The 21,477-nt window shown below is 29.5% G+C and overlaps 1 protein-coding gene across 2 annotated transcripts; it reads right to left on the reverse strand.

The window, feature by feature from the left end:
• Positions 1–247: 247 nt before the first annotated feature.
• On the reverse strand, positions 248–20,306 carry LOC126846339 (monocarboxylate transporter 9). Of its 2 annotated transcripts, none has more exons than XM_050585661.1 (9): positions 20,066–20,306; positions 4,200–4,419; positions 3,995–4,138; positions 3,169–3,354; positions 2,643–3,097; positions 2,190–2,439; positions 1,848–2,090; positions 1,647–1,772; positions 248–672 (listed from the first exon to the last, which is right to left on the reverse strand). In XM_050585661.1, the coding sequence occupies exons 1-9, from the start codon at positions 20,159–20,161 to the stop codon at positions 527–529; spliced, it is 1,866 nt and encodes a 621-aa protein (XP_050441618.1). In that variant the 5' UTR covers positions 20,162–20,306; the 3' UTR covers positions 248–526. The 2 variants fall into 2 exon arrangements, with proteins under 2 accessions (XP_050441618.1, XP_050441619.1); XM_050585662.1 differs by lacking the exon at positions 20,066–20,306 and adding an exon at positions 13,960–14,397.
• Positions 20,307–21,477: the final 1,171 nt, after the last annotated feature.

The raw sequence follows: 21,477 nt of genomic DNA on the forward strand, positions 1-21,477 counted from the left end.
TTTTTTCCGTCATGGATAAACGTCGTAGAAAAAAAAAAGTATAACGTTTCCTATACCTACACCATAGGTTTGTTCATAGAGGATTATGATTTAGTCGTTTATAAGTTTTATATAGGTATATGTATAAAGATAATATATTAAGCCTCGCCGTGAACGAGAGATCGTGCAGGGGCAAATGTCAATAGACGAGAATTTAATAAAACGATCAGATTATTTAAATATATATATATAATATGTATAAACGCAGTTCCGAGTCATTTATAAAATGAAAATAATATCATATTCACATACATCAAATCGTAATAATAATAATTTCTAAAATTTGTTAGAGTAATACAAATTATTTAACAATAACAAAAACGCCATCACGACAACATACATACATATATTTTATATTGTGGTATCTACGTGGACGCGAATTACACATTTTTATCCGCTAAAACGACATAAATGTATCGCAATCATAGTTAACGAATAAAAAAACAATGGAAAGCATTGAAGGGTTAACCGCTTAGAGCGACAACAGTCAAACGTTATTGGTTTTCTTTTTTCGATTGTCTTCCCAATTCTTGACTCTTCTCATGGGATAGCAAATTACACCCGACAGTATCAATAATATACCGGCCAAGTAAAAAGACATGTCATAATTGCCGGACCATTCTTTAAATATTCCTGAAAAAAAATATTTAAATAAATAAATTCATCGGGTAGGATACTTGGATAACTTGAAGATAATTAATATTTCAAGAGAATAGGCTTTGTTAAGGGCTATTCCGTGTATTATTCGATTTATGTCCTAACTATAATTCAATGGACTTTTAACAATGCCGATTTCATCAAAAATTATTGACTATCGGCTAGAGATGAGCGATTATACATTCGATTAATTGTTTTTAAATAATTTGTTTATCGTTGTTAAATAAACGATTAATGAAATAATATTTAGTAATCGAAAGTAGATATCAGTCTATTTTAATATCATTCGGTTATTTAGTAATTAACATTCAATAAATAGTTAGGTACTTTATTATTTTTAAGCATGTATTTAAAAATCCGTTAACCACTTCGTACTTCAATAAATCGTAATAAAATTATAATTATGTTATACAAAATGCATTTTGTGAACTATAATTATTAGCTATTATTATGAAATATTAATTAAGTAGTTAATTTGTAGATAAACTAATAAGTCATTAGTAACTATACACAATATGACTTAATAGTTTATAATTACAATTATTCATTATTACCTAATTATTTTTTTCTAAAAATTAAAGGAAAAAGTTAAATATATAAGTACAAATCACAGCTAACATTTGATAAATTATGACTTTAGTTTTCGGTTGGTATTTTAAGTTGCAACACCATTTATCTTGTTTTTCTCAACTTTACGGGAGAGGAAAATATCAATTTTAATTACTATTCAATAACATTATAAACCATGTTATGAATTATTCGATTGTAGCGTAATCTATTGATTTTTATCATAAATCTGTGCCCGCCATTAAATTCCCCGCTCAAATTATAATAAAACGGTGTGATCAACTTGATTTGGCCAAAAAATAAAATATGAGGTGTTGCATCTTAAACGACAAAATGTATTTATCTAGGCTATTTGTTTTTAACGTATTTATAATATCGTTTACCTAAGATGGGAGATCCAACAGCTGCTGCTAACCCTTGGAACATCAAAAGAACGCCAAAAGCGTTTGTCAACAATTCGAGCCCGGTCAATTCCACGACCATGGTCGACCGTAACGATGCAAAACAGGCTAAATGGAATGATCATAAAAATATGTAAGTATCAGTATGGGATTACATACGTCTATATTGAAATCAGTTATTACCCATTAAGATTCCAAAAAGGCTAGCGTACAGGTAATAAGAGAACATGGAATACGGAAAAAAAGGTAAAATGAATGTGTAGATCCCGCCGAGTGTTAGGGATACATTGTTTAGAAATATCGGATCTATCGAATCGAAGCTGGATATCCAACCGCACAGTACTCTGCCTACCGTATTAGTTATTCCGATGATTGAAACTATATACACAGCGTTGTCTTTATCCATTCCCAGATCGGTTGCCATTTCTGAAAATATATATTTGAAAAAATCGCCGCTTAAAAAATGCCAACATTAATGTAGGTATTTCACACTGATAAATGATATGTATAATCTGTTATTGTTACCGCTTATAAACATGAACGGCACATAGTAGCCCATTAGCGTTAAAAAGCCACTGGCGGTCAGCACCAAAAAGGACGGGGATAACAAAATCGAGAAATCCAACATGGTCTTAAGCGTGTGCATCGTCGACCTGTAGTATTTCTGAACGCTGGATTGACATTTTTTTTTCACAGATTCCACCGCCTCTTCGTTGTCAACCTCGTTCCACGCGGGTATTCTCGTAACGGACATGGTATAGTTCAACGAACTAACCTAAAACAACACCTACACGAAATAAATAAGTTAACCTATACACACTGGACCGGCGGTGTAGCTTATATATTAAGTTTCGGAACAAGCAAATTTAAGAAATCTACACCGACAAAAGCACGAGCCCGGGGCCTCCATATTCAGCGTGCCCAAGGGATGCTACATAGCCTAAGACTACCCTGAAAATATGACACTTATAACCACACCTGCGAGGAGTACTGCGGTAGTCTCGAGAGGCTTCCTCCGAAGAATCTGTCGTCCCTGTCCATCGGCTGAGACGATAACGACGGGGTGATGGTGTTTCTTCTGTTACTCGTCACAGACAATTTCTTTTCTTTCGTCTCCAGCGTCAACCTGTCTTTTACCGCTGTGGTCGTGTTCAGCGAATAACACGACAAACTTATGTTCGGATGATCCGGCGTCAACCGTCCTGACAGATGGTGGAATACCGCCTCGGCCGTGGGCGCTCCATTTCTCAGGGTACTCAACCTAGTGTCTACTGACAATTTCCTCTCGTTATTATGGTTAACTGCCACGAGCAACGGTTCGTTTTCCGGTCGTTCGGGTTCTATCACAATGGGATTGTTCGAAGGCACCTCGACTATGGTGGGCTCGAGAGGCCGGAACAGTATTCCGAAAACGGCACAGCTCAACGCCATCCCTAAACACAAGTAGACATTACTGAAAATCGCTACAAAATATGGTGGATATTATGTATTTGATTCGATTTACCTGCTTGAACCAATATAGTAGATCTCCATCCGTAGTGCCTGACTATAAACGCCGTTAAAGGGGCAAGAGCAAAAGTTCCAATTCCAGAACCGCACACCGCTATACCGGTAGCAAGAGCCCGCCATTTATCGAAATAAAATCCTGGTATTAATACTGCGCACACATAAACCATACTAAATCCGATACCTGAAAAACGCGTTTTTTAATAATAATTATTGTTAGCACTACACTTCAAGCACGATAAACATCTAAGTTTATTAACTCCATTATTGTTATGTAATATACAACATTCGTCGATTTTATTATTTTACTCAAACCAGAATTAATTTACGTCGGAATTCAACCGTGCAATGATCGTTTTATTTTTAATAAATACATAATTATATATACTGGTATCGTCTAATAATTTGTAAATAAAAAAAAAATTGTCCAATTAGATAATAACAACACTGTATGTTGGTTTAGTGTCAAGTGGTATCTATACACGTGACCGTAATAATTGTTAACAGACAAAATGAATGCATGCATTACTAAAACAATTTACTATCAAATAATATAAGAGCGTCAAATACTCTGGCGGTGCCTCTGTTGGGGTAGAGGAATGTTTAAGAGTAGAATTTTAGACCTTACCCCATGTGTGCTGTGTAGTGTGGTTATAGTGATAGTGTCAAGTTTAATCACCAAAACTACCTAATTATTTAGCGTTTAAGCTAAAATTTTAGCATGTGAATTAGAACAGAGATGTAAATATCAACAAGACAATCTGTTCGTTCTATTTGAAGTAATTTAATAACGACTAAAAAGTTAAAATTAAATCATTACTTACCTCCAACGAAACCGTAGAAAAACATAAGTTGATAAACAGTTGTTGCATAAGCCCCCAACACAAATGAACCAAACGAAATTAGACTTCCCAGGACGGTAACTGTTCTGAATCCAAAACTATTCACGAGTGCGCTCACAAATGGTCCTGTAAGTAAAGTAAAAATACATCATTAAAACATGACCAGCAAATTAAAATAACAGTTTACCTGCGATGAGATAGAATCCGGTTAGCAGTGATCCGACAATTGTAGCCATAGCTTCTGTTTCATTTAAATCTGTGGCTATATCTTTCATGATCAATCCGAAAGTGTAAACGATTCCGTCCACTATCATGTTGCAGTAAAAAGCTGCAAAAACGACAACCCAACCCCAGCCGCCATCGGGAGCGACTACTATCGCCAAAGAACCTCCAGCTCCTTTTGTCATCTGAAATTATGATTTCTTAAATTTAATAATCATTCTCAACACACGAGCTAATAGCCGATAAATGTTCTACCTAGGACCGTAGTAGTTTTTAACTTTAATTGTTGGTCTTATGTTTAACATTAAATGATTACCATTTAATGTGTATAATTACTATTTGATAAGTATTATACATACACCATTGTGCTTATTAAAATATATTTAATCAAGTCGTTGACCCGTTTAATAGGTATTTAAAAAAAACAATTTTTATAAATAGTTTTTCAAATACTTTATCCGTCATTTATTTAAAAAAAAAACTTAATTAGTACTGTTCAACTAAAACATTTATATTCATTCAAATAAACAAATGGTTTACACGATTCTACTATATTATATATTGCATCATGTAGGTACAGTAAAATGTCACGATTGTTAATAATTATCATTGGCAATTATGATTACTCCCACGCGGATCCCACGCTATACTTCCATATTAATCGTTTGACATTCGCGCAGTACATATCCCACATTTCCTTGTGTGTATAGATCACTGCAGTTTTTTCCTTTATTTCAGTATTACATTATTCATTCAAATGGTATAACTTTTCCCTGATGAAATAACACTAATTAGCTACTTTTTATGGGATACGAATAAACTAATAACTTGTCAGTGCAATGCTATTAATATTGCAACAAACAACAGATAAATTGTATGCACATTTCCCGTTTAAACACTAACATAGAGCCTTGGTAGATGGAGCACAATAAAGAGTATATTGGTATAAAACTTGCAAATAATAGCTGATGCTGCTTTTAAATGTAAAATGGTTGTACAACAATAAACAGATAGTTTTCACAACAACCAAACATATACACTAATGGTAATTATAGAACGCAGATAGCAAACAATTTATAAATATTACTAATTATGAGCAATGTGTGTTTAGATTATTTTGTTATTAGGAAATGGTAAAGCGTCAGTTTAAATACATTCATACAAGTTACATATAAATAGAAATCAAAAACTCCAGTGTCAGTGGATAATATTAGTTACACAATATAGTGTACGTTTATATACGACATAATAACCAATTATTGGATTAATTAGATAACTTGTTGTCTGTAATGAATAATATTGGAATTAGTTGAGCAGTTAGTAACAATAACCATTACATTTAAAATACTAATGACGAATGGTAAATTCTAAATCTATTAATATAACGTTGAATTTAAATTGTTAACTTCCGGTATATTAGCCGATAGTATAATAATATGATATGAACTATAATTTCATCAATTCTAAATGTTTTATTTTTTAGGACGTCGAACTTACCTACTATTAAACCTGTTGGTTTACAGCTAAAAATAGCCTTTTCATCGAGTAAGTGCTTAATCATATCACATTTGGTTCTGTACATTATGTTATATATTCGATTTTGAACAAGTTGCAAAATTAAAATTCCATTTTTCTAGTTTTTACGAGCATTCAAAATGTACACTTTCCAAAACAACCTCTCCTCAGGCCTCAATATCTCCAGTGGACTAAATACTAATGGTTAATTTTTTGTACAAAATATAGGTTTAACCTAGAACTTTAAATTGATCTCGAATGTATCAATAATTGTACCTTGGTCTCTGCAGGATTCGGTCTTAGGATATAGGTCAAAACATTGAATCGAATCTAATAATAGCCTAAATTAGTATAAATTTATCTCGGTAAAAAAGATCTCTTGTCGGCTAACTCCAAAGTCACAAAATTGAAACTCGGTCAAGATATACACCTAGGGCCTAGGTCTCAAACAAATTGTTCAAAATGTATATTGTAGAATATGTTATAATTGTAATATGTACCTAATACTGTTATATATTATGTTAGTAGTACAATTGATGACCTTAATAACCATAACCGTTGATTATAAATTCTTGAAGATAATTATTATTCATTATCAATGCTAAAAATACTTGCGACAATACCATTGTTTTTGCATAAATATGTATTCTATTAAATTTTCGCAAAACCGAACCTCAGCACACTGCAAATCATCTTTTTCTAAGAATGAAGAGTAATGAAATATAAATATATACATTTTAAAATGTAATCATCATTTTTATTTAATATTTGTTACTGATTATTTAAGCTGGAACATAAGTTATAACTTAAGAAACGCAATACAAATAAATACTATTGGAATGTGACGTCAATAATAATAAGTTTTCATTTTTTATTATATGAATTGACTATTCAGTACTTGGCGTTTATCAACATATTACAATGTATACTACACTAGACATATATATATATATATATATATATATATTTAATATTAACACAGATACTCGTACTCAAATTTTAAGGATTTCTTAAAATCCTTGGTACGTTTATTTAAACATTCTTACATGATCGGAGTCTAGTACGTAGCTATTGTATAAGTCTAAGATATATTGCAGTATAAGATAGATATGAGCACGAAAACGAATTATTATTTACAAACAAAAGTTTACATACTTAAAGTATGTATTTAGGGAAATTCAATTTTACTTTAACGCCAACAGTTCAAGTGTATTGTTTGTTTAGAAAAACATTTTGTACGGTTTACAAAGATTAAAAAAAAACACTCGTGACCTTACATAGATGTACTTGGAAGGTACTTACCACTTACTTATAATAATATTGAACGTAGGTACTCCGTTTAAAAACGCATAGCACATTTACCTAATATCAAAACGGTCATATTTAAATCCAAGTACTAACTATAGTATATTTTATGTACAGTAGCAAAACAATCATTAGTTTATAAACATGATACTATACAGCCATAGAATTACCATTGTTGGGAACGGTTATCATGTACCGGCCAAGGCCGTAAAGTAAAAATTGTACCAAATTTGATTGCATCAGTTATCGACAGGTTTTTTTTGTCAAGGTAAGTACGGACGGATACATTATAAATTATGGACATATATTAAACATTTTTTTACTTGCGCAAAATGTCCCACGACATGATGACTTTTTAATCGTTTCAGTTTACGACGCTGGCATAATTTGAATACTGAAGCTATGAGTATTATTTAATTTAACATAACCCAAGCCCGCATATTTTCATTTAGCCATCACGCAAGATCGAGTTAATAAGTAATTAGAACTCGGGGCGCATTCATAAGACAACAAAAGTGAAATCGCCAATTAATAATAAACGAATATGAGACAAGTGTCGATTCTTCCAAGGGCGAATCGACACTTTATAATAGCCAGTACATCCTAGAAAAGTTCTTCTTAATAAATTACCGGCTCTTCTATATTGCTATAGAAAACCTCGCGATCATGCACAGATGTCAATTAACAATTATTAATAGCAAAATAATCAACCATGTATTAATGACAAAGACACACGAGACGGCAACACACACAAGACAAATGATACTGTCATTTCCGTAATAATAATAATAATAAGAAGAATATCGATAATTCCTATATTTTAATACAACATCTTTGTGGTCATTAATTAATAATTGTTTTTTGAGTACGATACTGCATTAACATAATAGTACTGTCTGCAGTCTGTATGTAAATATATTATATATTTTTTAATTTATGAGTGTCTTCACATTATAAAACAAAAAATACAACGTTTAAACAGTTTTAAGACCGATTATGTTGTAGCCACTGGCCAATCCATATTCAACCATCGATAGTACCTATAAATTCGAAATTTGTTTAGCTCTAAATTATTGTGTAGTACGTTTCACTATAATTGCGTTTATTTCATAAGGGCTTATAAGTGTAGAAAATTGCATATCATTTAGGGCGTATTAATTATACAAATATATATTTATATATAACACCAACAACATATTTATGTATATTATGACATAATTTGTACACTAAAGTTGCGTGGAATTATAATTGATTTACCTGCAATTATTTTTTTTTTTGTACAACCACAGTCAATAATATACCTTGTTTCACTTTTTTTTACAGGTATAAAACTCTAGTTGACTAATTGTAAGACAAAATCGTTATTTTTATTAAACATTACTACAGAGGGAAAGTAAATAAATTCTCAAAAAATAACCATTAATACTTGTGCTTATTATTATGAAAAACTAATTGTATTTTTGTACAATTAAATAGTATTTCTAAAAAAATCGAATTATTAATCAAATGTGTTTTAGCTGATGTGGTAAAATAGCATACCTTCGTTTAAAAATTGTTTAATGACATGTTATAATTGAAATGACTATGAAGTATGAACATGCATATGCCTATATATAATATATTGTCCACCGACACTGATAGCAGTACTAGCATAGAATACTTTATTGTGACTTGCCTAATCACGTCGTTACAACTTACAACGTCATTATACATTTTAGCCTGCGACTATTACAAACGCGAGACGAATTTAAATCATCAAATTTAAAGTGAATTATTAGAATAGCTGAGTATCTAAGAATTATGTCTACAGATTAAGACTCTTTAAAATATAAATACCCTCTTGAGTATTATTAACGTTTTTTTTCGTTCATATAAATTTGAATGAGTGAACAGAACACCCAATGTCGTACCAATATTCAGAAAATAATTTTCAATTTAAGCTATATCCAAATTAATCATTTACTGCATAATTTTCCAGTAACATATTTATAAAACTATGTTATTAAAAACAAGAATATAGCGATATAGACAATAAAACATAAATTATAACGGATAAGTATAAAGTATATATCTACATTATAGTTATATACATTATGCCCGGTGTTCGGGCAAAAGGTATAAGCCTAAAAACTGCATAAATTGAATACAATACTTTTTTTATTGAAGAGAGGGGATATGAAATAAGTTGTATGCCTATTAATTAGTAATTTGAACCTAAGACCTTTTACCCGAGCACCACATAATTAGTATTTTCATCACAAGACTTTAATTTATTTGTCTTACACTTCAGCACCTACATATCCACTTGTTAACTCAAACCAAAATACACATATAATATTGCATAGTTTATATTTCATCATAATATTATTGTTGTAACTATTATAACAACAATAATAATAATATTTATAATGTTATTGTTATTGTATCTCGACAGTTAATATGTTGCATATTTCATGAAGAATACAAAAATAATAAAGCCTATTGAAGCTTACGTGGTGGAACTAAAGTCCAAGTATAATTTAACATTGAATAGAATTATTTATTTCTGTTTTTGAGTAGGACAGTAGGAGTCCAAAAGAGATACTTACAGTAACAAATGTTGGTAAGGTTTTTAGTTATATAAAAGCATATATGTATAATTATTATAAATTATGATTTTTAAAAAATTCACTTTCGTCTTGGTTGACCCTAAAATCCACTACACTGTCTAACGTCTACTAGTGAAATCAATATTAACCCGGCCACAAGCATGCAAATGACAGATGATTCATAGTACCTGCATAGGTTAATTATTGAAAGCTTAATTCGGTAAATTAGTAATTTAACACTTGCTTGGTTGCATATATTACTACAAATAATTATATTCTATAAAAACTCCCAACCCTATTACAAGAAGTAAATTACTGTGGTACTTATCTATAACTAATATTTAATATTATTTCTCTTTTTCTTTTTTTAGTTTACTTTATTTATAACGACAAAATAGTTGAAAAGTATTTAGCCTTCAAAGGAGCACAAAAATAAGTATGCGTAGTCAAGGTGTATTAATATAATTACTATAATACAAGAAAAAAATGAATTTTATTATATGTAACTCGTTTGTCTGAGCCATTGAAGAAATATAATAACTACATCTAATTAAAACATCTAATTTTAATTTATCTTTTAATTTCATTATAATTTCAATTACATTCAAATGTTTGAGTAATTTACCAACAAATTTAATAAATTAGTTAAAATGCTTATTTTATTACTTTAAGTATTCTTATTAATTTATAATTATAATACACGTTTTCGTCTACCTACATTATAGAAAAAAAAATTGCCATGCAATCTAAAAATGTATGCTTTGTGCATATTGTAAGATAAATGAAGTTTCCTCATTTTGCTTGAGCAAATTGACATCAAGAACTACATATAATAAATCCTATAATATTATTTTATACCATAGTTCAAATCGATGAGTATTCAATGAACTACTTTTCGCAAACCTTGAATATTCTCCTTAGCAAAATTGTATTCTATTAAACTATTATACGGTATAAGCTATAAAGTATACACTTGAAGTGAATAATAAACATTTTCGAATAGGTTCAAATAAACGCTTCAATGCGAATCTGTAATAGTAGAAATGCAAATACCAATAAAACCATTGTACCTAATTACAATAATGTTGCTTAAAAATGTATGTTTAGTATGATGGTGGATACGATTAGAGTTGATTGTAACGCTTTATTAATTTATTGCCATAATTATCCATATTTGTAATTTACAACATAATGATAATGTTTTTAAATATAATTATGTTTGATTCACTCACACATAGACACCTAAAAATTGGCAACGGTTAAAGTGTAATTTTCCCATTTTTTCGCGGTTTTTTTAAATAAATAAAAAATGTTTGACTACAGGTGTTATAGCCCCATTCTAGATCTAATTTTCTGACCTTAAACCCTAAAACTTCATCCAGAAATTCAAAATAAAGAAAAAGTTTCCATTAAGTGTTTTTCTTAATTTTGAAGAGGAAGCGGTGAAATATTTAAATTTTTGGCCCAATAGTGTATCTTTCAGGTACGATTTCTGACCCCTAGAATAGCTACACGAAGAAATCGTTTCAGCGTTATAGAACATATCTTGAGGGTACACACAAAAAAAAAAAATTCACATTGTAAAAACAATACCTTCTTAGCTACGCATCGAAGCTAATAATTATTTAGTGCACTTTGAATGGTTACAACTATATACATATTATTAAGATGGTAAAAAGCTGGACAAAAGTTAAATCTATTATATTTTTACCAACCTCCTAATACAACTATATATTATTTATAGATATTGTTAAACATTTGTATAACTTGTAAGTTTGTATTATTAACATGATTTTTTTTTTTAATGTTATCTGAATCTTTGTATGAGTTAATTAGTGGAATTTTGTGACTATACATCGTAAAGCAACTATGTACATTATAGACTGACCGATTTAAAGTATTTAGACACTCTAAAGTAAGTATTTAGGCACTCTTTTTCTCTCAAAATAATTTAACTTTTATATTTTTTTAATGTTGACAAATCGATTTACAGCCTTCAATGATTATTTTTTTAATTATATAAATGTTAAATTTAGGACTGTAGAAAAGGTGGAGTGTAATATTATTTTTACCTGCGGCCAATACTCAAACGCACAACTTCCGTTTAAAACGTTAAACCTTATTTAAATCTATTTTAATTGACTGGTTTATTTATTTTAAAAAAGTTTATCAAGTATAGTAGTATACGCTCTCGCTTCCCATTTAAGTTTTAAAAGATAATAGCGCTCTGGAAAATACTAAAACTGATAAATATTCGATAATTCTATATTGTGAAATAACATTCATAAACCTTTATTTTTAAATAGAAGAGCTAACAAATTGCAATTAATTTAAGAGATACGAGAGTCTAGTTTAAATGGATCACCATGTATATGATATTTATACGTGTCATTGGTCCTACCACCTAAATATTATTTATTATCTTAAAAATACGGAAAATACTTCATCATTTTTTTGTCATTTATATTGATAATAATAATTACAATTTTAATATAATATTACTATGCTTTCCCAATGTTGTGTGATAACTGGTTATTACCAATATAGGTCCCTACTATGCGTCGCGATATGGTGAAATTCAATGAATTTACCTAACCTACCTACTAATATTCTTTGAACTGAAACTAATTGATATTATTATAAGAGCGTTGAGCACGACTGCAACAAAAACAAATTATCTAAAAATCTCTTGCGCGCATGGCATTTTGTCAGAAACTACATTGATGTCATTTTCGTAAACAACATATTAAGATGATAAGATTATATGCCAAATCGATGCCGTTGAACTTGATTCTGTTAACCTTTGATAGTTTGAACGCCAATAAAAATGTATAGGTAATATATTTGTCTTTTGTATTTGCCGTATCGAAAAATTAACCTGCATAGTGCGCGATTAAAAAAGATTACAAAATGCCATTGCATTTTGCAATTTCCAGTCGATATAGATACAGTCGTGTGCAGAATGTTATTTTAATAATTCATATACCTACTGAATATACATTATATGTTGATGTTCGGTGCATTTTATCAATAATCGAGTTTATCTATATTATCGTGTACATGACAGACATTTAAATTTATTAGCCATACGCAACTGCACACTCTCCAACAACAGCTTAAGTAGCAGGCGTTTCGTTGTCCACATTAATTATATAATACCGATAACGAAAATTTTGGATAAAACGATAGAAATCGATAACTGCTAGTTTGAGATTGTTATTTGTAATATATCAGTAATCACATTACCCACATATTATATTTATGATTCGAATACCAATTCGAATGCTATTGAAATACTATCAGAGAATAATACTAATAATTTGTATTAATTTAACAATATTATTCGAATAATCCAACTTACAATAATTATACGACGACTAAAATATATTATAGTCGATGGATTTTTTATTCGGAACAAAATAGTAATGTGTAATTTGTCAAGAAGATAAAATATACGTGTATATTATATTTTCAAACGCTTTTTTATTTTTTTTTATCATGGTTACTATTGATCACACCGTGTTTAGTTCATAATATTATATGTATAAAATAATACTTTTATCCTGTTCATTTGAATATAGTTATAATTATAACAACAATCGTAATAAATATAAAAGTAGGCGTCCACACGCATAATTTTTTCTTTGATTTGCCAATTATGTGACTGCGTGTATTTATTTTGTGCTACTGTGAAATATAAAAATAATAATTACGAAACCGCTTCAACAATATAATATATTATTCGAACAACAAGTTAACACGAAGCGCGTGTATGTGTTAAAACAAGACAGTCAGGCAATCCGATGTGTCCAACCGAAGCCGTGATACTAAACCAACAACAAGTTTCAAAAAATGTCGAAATTTGAAATCGATTTAAAATTTAAAATTCTACTAATACCCTAAGCAAACTTACTGATACGTTTTAAGAATTTTTAGACATACCTACCTACTGACATCGGCGTAAGTATAAAAATTCGCCACAGAAAAACCAAAAGGGCCGTTTTCCTATTCAGTTTAAAATATGTAGACCAATAAAATTAGGTACATGCTTTTTGTCGGTGAATTTTTAATGGGTGTTTTATTATATCAAATTATAACATATAACACATGGAATATTATGATATTATATAATATGCATCTAAAATAATACCATATTATAATATAAAACAGATCAAATTTGAAAGACTCTCTAGACATTAGGGCTCCAACGCAGCCGACTTGCCTGCATTTCTGTTATTTACCCCGCTGCCTAATTAAACTCCGTTCTATTATATAACGTAACACTGTAATAATAATGATAATAAAAGTTAGGTTTACCTTAAATTTTCCTTTCGAAAAAAATACTGAGAGCTTCCTTCGGTGGTTTTCCCGCGCTGTTGATCACGTCTTACGCTTATCCTCGTGTGATAACCGCGAAACGACGGAGAAAATTTATTGAAATCTATTGAAAAATGCTCGATGCTTGTACTCGACAAAAACCGTTTTGTACATACTATATTATCGTCGTCGTTTTTTTAATAAAATAGTTCAAAGCGGTCTGGAAATAATACACAACGGCAATGCTGCTGATTTTAGGCGCGTACATAAATAACGGAAAAATAAAAAATCAACGAATACGACGGTTTTTAACGACAATTCATTTATCTTGCGTTGCCCAAGTCGTACTGGTTTAGTGTTTTATGATGCACATGATCCTTCGCATTCGCGGCCGGGCTAACTGGTTGCCATAATAACACTAACGACACTGCTTAGTATATTATTATGTCCATGTCAATATCAGCGTTGATAATTTTAATTGTTCGAGATTGCAGTTAGCGCCTCTACGAAAGACGCCTGTCTGTTATTTTTTTTTATGTTTTTCTCTTTCTACAATATCTTACTGTAATGCACTTGGGCGGTCTACCCGAAAGCGGCGGGGACTGAATTAATAAAACACGAACGTTTAATATACTGATACATAGATAATATCGTTGGCTTACAAGTGATACAAATGAATTACATTAAGTCGATAATCCAAGTTTTGAGACATTTTGAAGATAACATTTTTTTTTTTTAAACAGATTATTTACGTTATTAATTAATTCTTTGGAGTTTAATTGTTTTGATTTTGGTTTTTATTTTACATTGAAAATAAATTAAAAAAACTAAAATAATTACAATTTTTTATTAAAATGGTGACTTAATGTATTTCACTTGTATGCCAACGATATCTTATAATTATGTTTTAATTTTAATCTCCTTTACTATGCCGTGTGGTCCGGTAATTTTAAAAAGCCGTTTTTTCATGAATTTATCATTTTTCTACTTGGACGTTTTTGAAAACTTAAAAATATCTAATACTATCTAAAGTTTATTTTGTAAATTCAGATTTAATGCAAGTCCCACTAATTAGTCTCTATGAGTAAAGAGTATGGAAATATATGAATTTTAAAATAATACTAATGACTGCTCTCACCTGTTTAGCTTCATTTAGTTTGTATAATTTAGCCTATTATATTTAGTTGTGTTAAACTTAACTGGCAAGAACGGCTATAAGAAAATCATGTTGAAGAAAAAGACGGGTCTAACCCCTAACTAGTAGCTTTATAATCACTATTATATAATATAATGTACAATTTAAATAACGATAAGTGTGAAGTGAGCAATTAGATATTTGTGTTATCTTTAAGTATGCGATCCAACAAATTACCTAATACATCAATACTAATTATTACCGTAATTTATGTCACTTGTAGTTAGACTTGTAGTTTGAACAAATAATAAAAATCAATTTATTGGATATATAAACAAAAACCGACTATATATAAATTATATTAATTACAAAAAATTATATTATAAATATCTAGACCTACACCAACTAAAAATGAAATAGGACAGTTAAATAGTTAAATAATGTCTTCTAATTAATGACAATTTATAGTTTATGAATATTTATAGACTTCGACATAATTATACGAATACTGCAATTGTATTATTTTCCATACAGTAATAATTACTGTAAAATAGTCTTATTATTCTTAATTTGTATGGAATATTCTCTAAATATAGTAATAACTACTATCGCTTTATGTAGATTAACAAAAAAAAATACCTTAAATCCTTTCCCCTAAAACAAATGAAAACTTTTTTTTAATTTCACTTTTTTGAGCTTAGTTTTATGACTTAAAGCCTGAAAATTAGACTGAAGGTAGATATTTATAGAAGAGGCTATAACATTTACAATTTTCTTGAAAATCTCTATAGAATCTCAAACTTTTTGTTTTTTATGGAAAAATAAAAAAGGTGTGGAGGGGGGGGATGACACCCGTGCTGTATTGAATTTCCAGGTTGTAGAAAAATAAAGGTCTCTTTATATTTTTGATAATGATGTATGTTTAAGAAAGGCAACAAATTATTATAGAGAGACAATTAACCCTAAACGTATCCACGCTAATACTAAAATATAAATGTTAACCCTTCACTGCACAATGTTCCATATATGGAACAATTGTATTTATTGTTTATATCTGCTCATGCTATACATCTTTGATGCACAATGTTCCATATTTGGTACAATTCTTTAATTAGCGTTTTCCATGAAACCAAAACTAAAAAAAAATTTATTTTTAATTCTTTTAAATAGTATTAAGTACATTTTAGCATATGGTTAAAAAAAAAAATTCATGCAGTGAAGGGTTAAGCATATTTTTACCTTTAAAATGCTTTATCGATATTTAATATTTCTAACATTTACAGATTCGAATAGAAGCGTTTATTTGATAGTTATTTTATCACGTTTAGTTATAACAATTATTGCTAAAGACCTCCGACTCCCCGTTTCCAATATGCTTCATTCCTACTATGCTCGTTTTTTTTTATTTCCGTTTTCAACATAGATGTAATATTTTTTAATGTACCATACAAATTGTAGCTACATTGAGTCTTCTGATTACATTGTATAAGTGAAACGATTTGGCACACTCAATGAATTATGAATCTGCTGGACTAAGTTCAGAAATAACCACAGGTTCATCTTATAAATAGACCCTCAAAGGGCAGAGTACCGTAACAATGGTAGACTTAGTAAAAAATAACTATTCGAGAATGTTAGTACTTGGTAATCGATAAATTTGACTTTCAGCATTTTACTAACGATTTATAAAGACTTATATATTTATCCTTATTCGTATTGCGCCCAGTGGCAAGGTATGGGATTTTAGTTAGTGTAAGTAATGGTTACTACTGCTTAAATTGTGCAAATTTTAAATGTACCATGTATTATCATGTATTATCAAGTGAAAAATTACATTATCTTTGTTTAAAATATTTATAAAAGTAAAAAGGTTAGTATTAGCAATTAGCACTGAGTATATATTGTATACTCAATGGTATTAGATGTGTAAAATTAAAAAAACATTTGTATTATAAAACTTGTTGTATACAATACAATACAATTTTGTTTTGGCGACTCGAAAAATTACCGGTTTAGCGCTACAGCCATTTATCAGAGCAATGTATAAACATTATTCTATTGCGGTATAAATATTTAATTTTTAAATCTCTTAATGCAAGACACTAATAGTGTAACACTGTAATATTAGTTTGCCAAAATTAGATCTTTCGATCTTTTTCAGCAAATTTATTTCCAGTATTTATTGTTATTACTTCATTGAGAACTCTCTTTTAATGCACAATCATGAAAATTTAGAAAATCGTTTAACATTGTTGAACGAATATAGCAAAACATATAGTTGTGAATGCGACACTTATCACAGAAAACGACCGTCACAACATACGCTATTATAGACAATAGTATGGAAAAAGCTACATGGAGAATTTTATACACAATAGAAAATTACGGTTGCCCAAAAATACCTACTCTTAAGAAGTTTCAAATGTTCTTCACTGGAATCATACTTCGAATTAAAACTTTTACAGCAGTTTTACTAATACTTCTGATTTTATAGCTTTTTCAAATAGGTAAAGTCTAAAATAAACGAACATGACCATGACCTGTTATATCGCAGTTGCTGATTATACAGAATTATTGTTTCAAGTAATATTGTAAGAAAATATGTTGAATTTGTCAATAGCCTTTGAGCTATGAAGGGGAGTTATGCCAAAATATAAATAGGTTTTTAAAACTAATTAAGATATTGTAAAAGCTAAGCAGATACATTATATCGTAACATTTCCATATTTAGTTTAAAATACTACTTAGTTCATCTTTAACTCAACACATTACTTTATTAAATACGTTAAAAAACAAAAATCTATTAAGAAAAGAAGGATTAGAGGTCGACGTGCTCAACTATTAACTTGCCAAATATAAAAATACCTATCGCATTCAACTTTTAACCCCACTGAAAATACTATTAAGTTGTAAAAAAAGTCATCTTAAGAATGCATGCAAACATACAATAATATTTTATTAACTCCACAATAAAGCCGAATGATTATTTAATTAAATATGGGTTTAAAATAATAACATACATCTTTGTTCGAATGGCCTAACCTAACAGTAATAATAAAATAATGATAAATAATAACACTTATGCCGGATTGCATAAACGTTTAATGAACCAATAAATGTTTAGTGGTTCCTTAAACATAATTTAGTGGCCAGTTATTGGGCAATTAAATTTGATGAACCATTAAATGTATTAATTCTTTATGCAATCAAGCATTTAAGGATCATAAAACAATTACTGACAAGGTAAGTGTCTAATATTTATGTTACATTATATACAATATAATATGTCAATTTGTTCTGTTATCAAGTAAATAACGTACTCGTATTCAATTAAACTATAGAAATTATTTTACTCATTGAATATTTGCTTTGATTACACTTAATTATTACAAGTTCATACCGTATGCGGTATGGCGTATACAGAATAGGTATAGCTAGTCTTTATTATTATGTTATATTTGATGTACCGTAAGGCGTACTGCGGTTGTGTGATTAACTTTACGCTATAGGTAACAATTTTGCTTAATCTTAATAAAGTATTTTATTCTTATGGTATGCGGAAAACGATTTGTGTTTTGTTTATAATTAGCTGTGTGATTTAAAATTATTTAAATATTACGTTTCAAGATATTTGTAATTGTTTATAACTGATACTACCAATAATTACATATATAATATGTATCAGTTACAACAACGAATATGTGTATTTAACGCCATCCCCTCGAATTCTTTGCCCGCCATACCATTGGGCCACACACAAATTGGTCAAATTACACCTTAAGTTTGATTAAATCAGTTTTACTGTTTATTACAAAAACAATTTGAAATTTGATTAATTGTATTTAAATTACATAAAACAATTAGGTAGGTACACAAAACGCAACATAGTCTAAAGTAATATACGCCATATTTGTGAATATTTAAATGTATTATTGTTTATCAAACAAGGTGGTGCGTACCCAAACGTAATACACATTGAACAATGGACATTGTACTAAAACTAAAAGGAACGTTTGGAGGAATTTAAAGGTATACCTACATGGTCTATTTAATATATATATATATATATATGTACAATTTAATTTGTAAATGTAAGTTGAACGATATATACATGCTTGATGAATATTAAAACGATCATATTATGTAAAATTAGGCAGGAGGTACCCTAGTGTTTACCAAGGACATAAAAACGATTGCTCTAATTTATTAACTTGAAATTGAAATCGAGACAAATCACAATTAAAACCAAATATAGTGAGAAATGCGTTGCGCGCGTGTACGGTTGTAATCAATGTTATTTTCGGTAACAATTTGAGCATTTTGGCTTGTGGAGTATTTAGAGAAAAAAACCTTAACGTTTTGTAACCGGGATATGTACATTTAGATGCTTCTCGTTTATATTATAATACTAAAGGCCCGATCGAGTTGTTATTATAATAGTATTAAGTAGTGAGTATAATATGACATCAGTGACGATTCATATATCTCGATATTAAACGATATGTTGTTTTTTTAACAGTTGCAGCAATTATTATGGAATAATTGCATAATTTATGGTGGTCAACAGATAATGAATAATCAAACCAATTGTTATTAGTATTTAAAAACATTTTTTTTTTGTACTATTGTTTGGTACTGCAAAAAAATATATTTGTCAAAGCACAGACGCACTGATTTTTATACCGAGTGTTAATTTTTTGTATCATTGTGTGATATTGTCCGAACATAATACAGTTGAGCAAACAGTATTACATAATATTAATACATAACATATTATAAAACTAAAACTTGCATACCTATTGAAATCAATCGGATTGACCCTATATTTTTATTTATTAAAACTTTATGCGCATATTAACCGTCCGTCGGTATTTTCAAAAATATTAGACAAACTAGTTTAAAACCAGAAATATCGGTGTTGATTGTGAACTTGATGAATACTATAAATGACTTTTATGCAAATTCGTTTACCTTTTCCGCCATAGATTTTTTCCGGCGTTCATCTGTTCCCGGGTCCGCCGCGACGACATCCTTGGATTTCTTATTCTTAATTAACGCCTTAGTCATTGGTCAATGATTTACAATCGTTTTCGAAAAGAGATTTTTATTCTAAGCTATAGAAAAAAAAAAACGTTTAACGCACACACGAGCGCGCGCGTCACTCGGTCAATCCACACTTAAGAGAAACGTAAGCACAATAATAATATTAATCGTTTTCAAAAGGTATGAATGTATTTATAATCGTTTAAAACATTATATATACAACATGTTTATATCATCAGACGGCACAGCGTACACGTAATAGCACGGTATATTGTCTATAGATCACACTCGGCGTGGACTGTTCATATCTCTGTTAACCTAAATCGATATACTTTTAATACTGAAGTATAGTTTTATTTGCATCAATCAATTACCGACCTTGATAGCCGAATAACAATGTTATTTTTTTTTAATAGTGTGTGTGTCTTTTCACCGGCGACCAGCTTCGCCCTCTCTATACACACACTAGATGTTAATTATTTTGCGTACGGCTACGCGTTATAAGTTGTTCAAGGGCATAATATTCGACTGATTAGTATTAAATATCTATAAATATATATATATATATATATATAATAAGAAAACTGCAAAGAGACAAGTGTAATTTACAAAAAATTATTAGCAATTATGATATTTTCCCGTACTCGATTGCGACGTTGAACTTCTTAAATGCCTGTTGAGGAAGGTGTGTATACGACGCTTGTGTAAAATACAAAATATGTACCTACACAGTTATTATGGTCGGTTGCTTAGAATAGCAGAAAAAAAATATAAAATAAAAATATTACAAACACACGACACGATCACGTTATCGACTTGCGTAATCGGTTAATTAATATATGCTAATAAACACACAAGACTGTATGTGTTGTAGACTGTAGTTTATGACTTATGATAAATTATTTACACAGATCATAATATTATTGTACATTTAATATTTATACATAACTCAAGTGAGGTATCTGCAACCCAAACGTAGTGACATTAAAATATTTCCAAAGAAATAATCAACGGATTTAATTTTTATTGAAAAACAACATGATTTAAATTATTAAATACAAAATTAGTTATTTTTTATGGAAAATTCGGTAGCAACACTTGTCCTATTCAGTTACTTACATTTACATCCCACTCGACCTTGCCCAATTTCTTTAAATTACACTTATTGCATTTAATGTTATATTTAAATGAATTATGAACAGACAATGTGGACACGCTATGTATAAACAAAAATGTATTCTAACCTAAATATTTAAATAATTTAACGTAAATATTATAATATATTATTATATATAATATATGCACTTATAAAGTAGATATTCTTTCTCGTATCCTACACA

Source organism: Adelges cooleyi, unplaced genomic scaffold (genome assembly GCF_023614345.1).
Source record: "Adelges cooleyi isolate 19-005CV unplaced genomic scaffold, UGA_ACOO_1.1 ACOO_flye_CR_arks_rails_tigmint_CR_PRNA_9, whole genome shotgun sequence".
Taxonomy (NCBI): Eukaryota; Metazoa; Arthropoda; class Insecta; order Hemiptera; family Adelgidae; genus Adelges; species Adelges cooleyi.